The 9,616-nt window shown below is 40.1% G+C and overlaps 1 protein-coding gene across 3 annotated transcripts in view; it reads right to left on the minus strand.

The window, feature by feature from the left end:
• Nucleotides 1–9,616, minus strand: part of pak7 (p21 protein (Cdc42/Rac)-activated kinase 7) — a 72,025-nt gene that overhangs the window by 29,890 nt on the left and 32,519 nt on the right. For 2 of the 3 annotated variants that reach the window (XM_034900860.1, XM_034900861.1), the window contains exons 2-3: nt 6,318–6,541; nt 4,329–4,373 (exon numbers count right to left, since the gene is read on the minus strand). In XM_034900860.1, coding sequence (XP_034756751.1) covers nt 4,329–4,373; nt 6,318–6,521 — 249 coding nt within the window. In that variant the 5' untranslated portion in view covers nt 6,522–6,541. The remainder of the gene's footprint in view (nt 1–4,328; nt 4,374–6,317; nt 6,542–9,616) is intronic. The other variant, XM_034900862.1, reaches the window with a different exon arrangement.

Consider the following 9,616-nt stretch of genomic DNA (forward strand, 5'->3'; position numbering starts at 1 on the left):
CAATCTTTTATGTTTGATTTCAAATGTCCTTGTTTCATTTGGGAAAATCCTGTGGATCAACTCCAACCATTAAACTACTATCACATTAACTTCTCACCCACATGTCGTGAGACTGAAGTTGATGTTATTGCAAAGCCACACGTCAAATGTCACATAATTCAAACTGAAAATGACCTGGCAATACAAAGCACTCTTATGTTCATCTTAACTTTTAGAAAATAAGCAGTCAGCGCTCTGCTGTTTTTGTGTCAAGGACAGAGGGAATAAGATGAGTTCAGATATCAGGGGATGCGGGGGGGGGAGCATGTTTTTAAAAGAATAGAGGGGGTATTAAAGAGAAATATCCACGATTAAAACATCATGTGCATATATTATTCCTGTGATCCCTTCAGATTTACTTATTATCTGTCGCTCTTCTACAGCTAGTGTAGAATTAAGAGGAATACGCTTTAAATTGGTCTCAGGAATCATGATGGGTTTGTCTATTCCTTTTTTTTCTCTTTTCTTTTTCTTTTTTTCTCTCCTACTGATGCTGATGTCCATGCCCTGAGGGCTGTTTAATAACCCTGGGATCAACACAAAGAACTTAAATTGCTTTTGAATAAAATATGGACAACAAGTAGAATTTAATAAGCAGTTCACATTTAGCTGTTTTACTCTTTTCGAAGCACACTGACTGTGTTCAGGTAGATTTTGGCTACAACTTCCTTGGCTACAACTACTACTACTGTATCTTAACTCAGTTTATTACTCTGTCTGTGGGAGTTGGCAAAGACTGCCACTGTCTTCCACTGCCCTGCATTTGTCTAAAGGATATACACTTTACTGCTGTTGTTAAATAGAATGACATTATTACAACTTTTAGATTGTCAGGTTTGTATGGCTTTGATCCATTCTCTAAACACTACTGATGTATTGCAGTGTTGGCTATGTAAAAATCATATTCCTTTTTAATAACAGTCTCAAATGCAAAGTAATGAAAATGACACATGCAGAGGAGAGTATACCGTAAACTGAGCTAGCAAAGTGTCAAACTGAGACGGGAAATACTGTACTAACACAACCTCTGCTCCCACTAAACTTCTTGCATTTACATGTGTCACCTTTCCTAAATAGGTCATTCTGTTTCTCACTTACAAGAACTCAGACATCTAATACTGGCCCAGAAACATGAGAAAATAGAAACAAGGAGATAGCATTTGCAGGCCCGAGCACTCACTCTCACAACCAAATACATACATACAAGTCAATACACACTGTACTGTACACATAACCATCTACCTATCCACACACACACACACACACACACAAAATCATGGTAAATTACCTCCTGGGTCGGCAATTTGAGGATGTCAAGATGCAACATGAGACCGCCATTAATAATAGCCATGGCACTGCCTCTGCTGTTGCTAATGAAAGCAACACATTAACACACATGTAACCTACATTAACACACATGTAACCTCGCATCACACAACCCACCCACATACACACACTGACACACATCGACACACGTTAACCATATGCATCAACATCAAAACATGAAACACAACATATAAATGAAGATGTTATGCACGGTGGTAGATACAGCGCACTTACTCCAGCAGCACACACTTCAAACTGTCAGACTGCAGAAGCTTTAAGAGCACTATGTTTAAAACATGGAAATACTGTGAGGGCATGGTGTTAGCCTATACTTCTGAATTAGCATGTGTGCTGAGGGCTCGTGGTGGGGGAGGAGAGGGGAGAAAAGAGATGAGAGCCAAGGCTTTGAGCAATGCTAAGGCTCAGCTGAGATGAGCAGTCTGACAACAAGGCTACAAGCCTTGTGAATAAACAATGAGCGCACAAGCCAGAGGGCAGAGGGTGTAGTTATTTCGGCATCATGACCGCGACGACCTCTCTACTCGCACGCACAAACGTGTTCGTGCACGCAGGCGGGAAAACATGCAGACACACACGCCATGTTGAACCTTTACTAGACTCTGTCCCTCTGTCCTGTTTGGTCAGGCCAGCACTGGAATCTTACCAGACAGGGGAGTGCTTTCTCTGTGCCCTCCTGGTGTGTGCACAAACACAAACACACACACACATACATACACACACAGTTAGAAGACAGAGCTAGGGGCAGAGGAAGCCTTATGTCAATCAAGTGTCAGGGTAACCAAGGGAGAAGGATAACTGGCCATGGGGGAGACACTATAAATAATCTGGCCTACCTTGGGAGTCAGGGTCACACACACAGACGCACACAAAAACATACACACACACACATACACAAATTACACCACAAAGAAGCAACTAAATACCCCCCAAATAAAACTGTAAAAAATCGTAGTACAATAATCTGAAAGCTTCAAAAGAGATTTGTAAAGGCTGATTTATAGTTCGTAGCGCCGACACCAAAGCCTGGCAAGTGACAGAGAGACGGATTAGCTTCGGAACGAGTGCTGACTCCGGTGGCAGACATCGAGAAACAAAGTGTCTCCCCTGTGCTTTCTGAACACGGTCGGAAAGCTGGAGCGGGACAAGTTAACCCTCTCCTTGATTTCATGTTGTTCACCGAGAAAGAGAACCATGAAATGAGAAATGCGACGCTAGCGAGCCCAGCTCAATCCCGGTTGTTGCGGTCTGCGTCACTGTGACGTGTAGTTGCATTTCTGGAGAGGTGCACGTCAGGCTACTCTGTTGGGTATGGCATAAGGTCTGAATCTAGGCGTACCTACGGCGTGGATTCAACGTAGACCCATAAATCTAGCTTAAGCACAGAACAGGGTTCAGACTGAAGGAGAGGTCTGAGTAGTGTCATCGGTAATTATCTTTGAGCAAGCAACATGGCTGCCTTCATTTACTTCCTTAAAGTAGCACACTCACAGACAACTTCCACACAAATGTGCTAGTTTGTATTCTATGTATGCACATTCTGAGCGAGAGCGATGCAGAATCCTTTGGGTTTGACGTGGGAGTGAAATAACATTAAATTTCTTTCCACAGTGGTCTGTGATCAACTTTTTAAAAAGACTTAAACCAGAACTCCATTCAGATGGGATTTTCTTTCCCCTAGGGTAGGCTGAGGGATTTTATTTTGGCATGAGTTGATCTGTGATTTTAATCAAGGCTGGAGATCATTGTGAGTCCAAACCCCGACACAAATAGTCATTACAGTCACAAATACCTACCATTTTACAGCAAAAATGTTAGTCCTCCTTATTACTTTTTTTTTTTTTTTTTACACATGCAGGCTTTTGTTTACTGTTTTGGGTTTCAATATTTCTTCTTTCACTTTGAAATATCCTTGTCTAGTGTGCACTACCTTCTGAAATTTGGCATTACTTCAAAATTCTGGAGCAATGACTTTGGTTACTGAGGAGTTTGACGCATATTTGATTATCCAGCTCCTCGATTATTCCAGTAGATCTGTTAATATTGAGCTTTGTTTATGACTGTTTATAAAAAAAAATTGGTAAGCACCTTGTCACTTTTTCAAGTGCTCAGAAACCTGGAGAGAAAAGAATCTAAATTTTACTATCAAAACTTGTAAGTCAAAGTATGTCCATGTACACTCTCAAATCTTGACTTGAGTGACATGTTATTTTGTTAAGTCAATAGTTTTGTCATAGAAAATGTATTTTTTCCTGACAAAAATTCCAGATATATTTAAATGTATAGCTACTAATATCTATATCAGTGAGAGAGGAGAGGAGAGAGAAGAGGAGAGGAGAGAGAAGAGGAGAGGAGAGAAGGAGAAAGGAGAGGAAGAGAGGATGGAAGAGGAGAGGAGAAGGAGAAAGGAGAGGAAGAGAGGATGGAAGAGGAGAGGAGAGAGGAGAGGGAGATCACAACTTAGGGTTCTTCTTACACATGCAAACCTTTTCTGACCTATTTTCTACAGTGGGGTGGCCTGCAACAGAGCAGAATCAGCTGCCATGGCAACATGCACTTCCCATCTCAGCAACCATCATCATCACAATCATCACTATGATTATCATCATCATCATTATTATCAATGGCGCTCCACAGCAAGGGGAAAAACAAGGGAACATGCTGCTACAGTTAATCTTGTCATTTCTGGGGAGGCTCATGCGAATCAAACAAATGGGGAGTGGAGATGAGGCCCAAGAAAAGACTTGGCAGAGCAATGTAGTTAAGTCATTCTCAGGGTTTCTCCCTGTTCCTGCTTACACACCCCCTCCACCTGTATGCATGGCAGCAGGCAGCGGAGGAGAGATGTGGAAACAAAACAGCAGAGTTGTGACTGTGTGAGAGCAATCAACAACAAAAAACTGAAAAGGGGGGGGTTAAAAACAGAAGGGAAGAGGAAGTCATACTTTGGACAACGGCGTTTCGGATGACCGGACTTTCTTGGGAGATATCTGTGAAGAGAGCAAGAGAATTATTTTCTTGTTTCCCCCTCTTCAGAGATATCTCCTGTGGCATATTGCTGTTCTTTCTTACAGGACTTGTGTGGGTGTCTGATCATGTATTTTTCTGTCAGCAGCACCTGTAAGTGGTTCCTCAGAGACTAACATAGATTGCTTGATGATAAGTGTAAACTCTAATTTCAATAAAAAGTACAACTTGAATTAAAATTATAAATGAATTCTAACAACGGTGCTATTAGATATGTTGTTTTAGATTTATTAAAATGCTTTAAAGTGCTGCAGTGCTTTATGTCAAATTTAACATAAATGAGAAAATAGTTTAAAATTGACACATTTCTTATAGGGCAAGTGTTCTTATACTATTATTCCAAACACAGAATGGTGTAAGCAGGTGTTGTAACACACACAGGAAAGGCTCCTAGATGTTTTAAGCTGAAAGGCAGTGGGTCACACATGCAGTATGATGGGACCACAGACAGCACAATGGAAATATAAAACACGCCCCTGTGAAGACCCATGAGGCCTAATACAACACCTCCAGTGTGCAAGAGACGGGCCTCAAAACAAGTAAATGTTCTGCAACAACCCAGAGAAAGGTGCACAGAAATACTAGGGAGCACTGTTAATCAATCTGTAAAATGACTATAATTAGCTATGGCTCTTTTATAGTGGATCAAATGTGTCGATGTGATACGTTTGGAAGAACCAATGAACAACAACACATCAGAGGAGACACTCAGAAGGTTCAGAGACAAGGGGAGACACACAGTCACAGTCACAGGGAAGGTAACAAGGAGATATCACACAGCTGAATGAAAAAGAAACACCAGTTGAATTAAGGTTTCTGAGATCGTGATATTATCTAACGAAGACGAGGAATTGTCTTGAAAGCTGCATTAAGCACTTGTTGACCAGCAGGGGGCAGAATATCTGTGGGTTGAGCAACATGTTAGCAAACATTTGTCTACTCATATATACAGCAGCCTGCTCACATACACAGCTGGCACAGAACAACATGGGCATCCCATTGAAGACGTGTTTCTGTCCACCGGGAGAGTGTAGCGCGTCATAAGTCTGTCAAATGTATCAAGGTCACATTCACTGGGCTATGGTTTGATATCAACTGCTCAAAAAATGATGCAGTTCTTCATTTTGCATAATTTTGGATGGGCTTTTTAGCTTTCTTAGACAGTATAGTTAGTATAGTGGTGCAAGGGAATAACAGTAGAACTGCATTACTGAACTGATTGAGTTGGCTGGTAAAATGTGGATAAACTGTACATAACCTTTGCTACTTCTTGTTTTACTTTTGTTTTAAAATCCACTAAGATTTGACTGGTACTGGTCCTGCAATACCAGACCAAGTAAAACTGTAGCAGCGTTGAACTGAAAAATTGTTCATTGCATTGCTTTTGAATTCAACACTTCATTTGTAAATGATTAAAGGTTATATGGCCTGGATTTAAAACTTAGTTTGGAACTACAAGGGAGGCATTCAGTGTGACTTAAATATCAAAAAAATGCTTAATGCAGGTTTAAAGCAATGCTCAATGATATGAATATAATTTAATTTACTAGGGCAATTTGAATAGTGTGAAGTGGTCAGATGGCACTGGACAATGATTTATTTTTCTCAGAGAAAAGACAACAGAGTATAACAAGTGGATGATGGAATGTGATACAGCCACATTGAAGAGAAACATAATACAGAGGAGGAAGGCCAAGAAAGAAAAGTTAAAAGAACTGTGGTGGGTGGAAAAGGAATGTACAGATTGAAGTTAGGCAGAGAGGGCAGGGCAGTGGGTGAAAGCTGGGGAGGATGAAGAGCAAGAGTCACAAAGATGCAAGAAAGACAAGGTGAGCAAAAAGACAGAAAATGGTAATGATTCGTCCACAGTGCTCAGGTTTGAGGCCCTCTGTCTATTCACAGTATACCTTCATTGGTGCCAGCTGGATGGGGGTGATGTAGGAAGGGTCCACCATGGGCTTTGGGCGGTTCGCAGTGTCCGCCAGGAGGCTCTGCCATTGCTGCGGCAGCCCGGTGAACTTCTGCTCCCGCGGGTCGAAGCCCGTGTGGACCCGGTGCTCAAAGTTAGACGGAGCTGAGATCTCTAGCCGTTTCTTCTTCTTACCAAACATGCTGGAAAACCCTGGCAAACCTGGCAAAAAACACAGAAGATAGCTGTTAATTAATATTCTAAATGCACCATTGATTGACTTACTTTAATTAAATAAATACAGAGATAAAACCCATGACTGCAAACCATCTGTAACTTGGATTATAGGCAAAATACTCTTACTTATGCTGATGCGCAGTGCAAGCTCTTGTCTGTTCAGAGACTTCAACATCTTGAATAAATTCATGTTCATCTAAATGCAGGGAGGTGTGACACTACATCAGGGTGAGAGGATGCAGACGAGTGTGTTATCAATCTAGGGGAAAAGCACACATTTGATAACGCTGTGATGCAGCATTATCGAATGTGTGTATATTATATGCATTATATGTTTTGTTGCACACACCCGAGCATGAACAAATACATATCAATGCATCATATTAATGATTATTTCATGAGTTGTATAGGGTGAATGCAGCTGATTTGATGAATACAGCATACAAAAGTTGGTTCCCACAAAAGCAAACCTGAAAAATTTGATTAAAACTTGTTTATTTTGTGTAAAAGTAAAACAAATAGTGTGTAGAGACATCTCTTCAAAAGGATCATTCAGTATCTAATCAAGCATCTCTCACCAGCATTTAAACTCTATTACTGAGTCTTACAGATGGGAGTATATGGTAAGGTAATGCCATCTATGCAATGAATAAATTAACACTTTAATACAAAAGCAAACAATATCACAGTTAAAAGCAGGCGATACTAAGGAATAAATAAACTGATAATCACCATAGTTATTGTAATGTAAAGTCTAAAGTATAGCAACCAATTAGGTTTGGCTTGCAATGCCCGCAAGCTGCACAGCTGAAGTATACTACATTAGTCACACTGATCTAAATACAAGTTTTAAACAACTGATGTTGTGCTGTGCTGTTATGTACTCTGCTATGCTAAGCTCAGCCTTCTAATGCTGCAGGATACAAACAAGGAAAGAAAGAACAAGCAAAAATGTTCGGGCGGATGCATGATGTCAAGTCATAGGGACAAAATGTCATGATGTTGTTGGTGTGGCTGTGAATGGAGTCTATTGTGTCGTTCCCTTTCTAGGAGCCATTGTCCTCAGAAAAAAACAAAGTCATCCTTCTTCCTCCCCCCTCCTCTACACAAAACAAGAATAAAAAGCATAGGGTGACCTCTCTATATATAAATGCAAGTAAACAAAATCTTCTCATTAAACTGGAAACTGTGGATTTTGTTGGCTGAAACAAATGACGACTGTATGCTAGCAACTGTAGCTAGCTAGCTAGCATAAGCTAACACTAACACTTTCATCTTTATTTTGAAAAAAAATTAACAATAAAATAAAGTATAAAAACTATGAGTGTGTAGCAACACACCAAAAGTAAATACAATATCTATAAAGTTTTACAAATAATATGTTTAATCTGTCCAAAACGGAGCAGGATGAAGCTTAAGATTCAACTGTAAATAGTTCCTTTGTATATATTAGGCTATATATTTTTTTATAGCAAACTGTGAAACCTTTATCTCCAGCGGAATTTTGAATGTTTCCAGTTAACTTGTTTTAAAACGAGTACCTTTTAAAAAAGCTCCTGGCTGGCTAAATATAGAAGATAATGCTAAATACTTAGCTTAGCTACATGTTCCAGGAAAAAAGTTAGCATCTTCACCAACTTACAACCCTAAGTAATTTAGAAGAGAATTAATAAAGAATTTTGTGTAGAACTTGTTAGCCTTGGTATTACAGTAGAATATTATCAATAGACATTAAATTAATTTCTTATTTGTTTGACCATAACTGATGATTTGGGTGTTTGCTTACCACACATAGGCTAGCAGAGTTCCTGGAGTGTAAACCACAAACCGAGAGCAGGAAAGAGCTGCTAACGTTAGCTTAAATGTGCACTATGAGTTCCTGAATGGTTTCAGCGCCATTTTATTTTCGCCTCAAATTGTAGGCCTGTCTTCTTGATCCGTTAGCTGCCTGCCCCATGAATCCACGGATGGTTGGGGGAGGGGGTTGGGGTTGGGGTTAGTGACAGGGTCAGTTACAGAAACAAGGGGGGAGGGGGGGAGCTAGCTCTTTTGTTTGAAATTTACTTGTAACGTCAACGTAAGTGACCACGCCACTAACACAGAATGTTTAGGGAACGTTTAGGTAACGTTAGTTTATGGTTCTCTAAAGGTTAGTTTGAACCAAACCAAAAACTAACATTTAGGGAACGTTCCCTCCGGGTTATAACATTCCCTAAACGTTAAGAGAATCAACCAACTTTAACGTTCTCCTGCGGTTGCGCTAAACCTCCACACAACGTTCCCATTTGGCTGTTTTTGGTTGTTTGAGTTTTTGAAGTAGCATAAAGGCTACACACTTAAGATTCACTCTATAATGACTGGTTTTGTTTGCTAAAAAACATACTCTTGTGCTTGATTTTTTTCTTTAAACTGTGTTATATGAAAATAAATAATACAATAATTTATAAAATGGAACGATTTTCACAGAACAAGCATGCAGGAACTCATAGTGCACCTTTAAATTCTGATGGACTAGCTTCTGTGCGCCGACGCAGTGGATGTTCCAGTCCAGTCCAGTCCAGAAGAAGACTCACATAAGCCGTAACAGCCAAAAATGATAGCATTAGGCTAATAAGCTATCATTTGCAGAATATGACAGAGCAGAGAAACATTATTAATATAATGTTAATATATTATTAATAAGTATTCATTCCTTACATTTCCTCTTGTATTTTTGATTGTAGAAAAGCCTAAACTCTCCCCCCTGCATACCCCTTCACTATGTGTATGTATATGTCTCTGTGTGTTAGAATGAGATTGAGCAAACGGTTTTAGTTTTGAAAATGATAAACTCTTTTGACCTGGCAGTACCTTTTGGGTCGATGCGCTGACAGAAGTCACCACCGAGTCTATTTCTAAATGTAACTTTAAACAGACAAAGCAAAAAGTGTAATCACGGTAATCTCTCTCAGTCATTTCCTTTGCTGCCCTGCAGGAGAGACAGACAGACCAAATTAGTGGCCTCAAACAGGAAAGATAGAGAGATAGATTGATGGGAGAGAGAGAAGGGGGGGGGGGGGG

Source organism: Etheostoma cragini, chromosome 18, assembly GCF_013103735.1.
Source record: "Etheostoma cragini isolate CJK2018 chromosome 18, CSU_Ecrag_1.0, whole genome shotgun sequence".
NCBI classification, from domain to species: Eukaryota; Metazoa; Chordata; class Actinopteri; order Perciformes; family Percidae; genus Etheostoma; species Etheostoma cragini.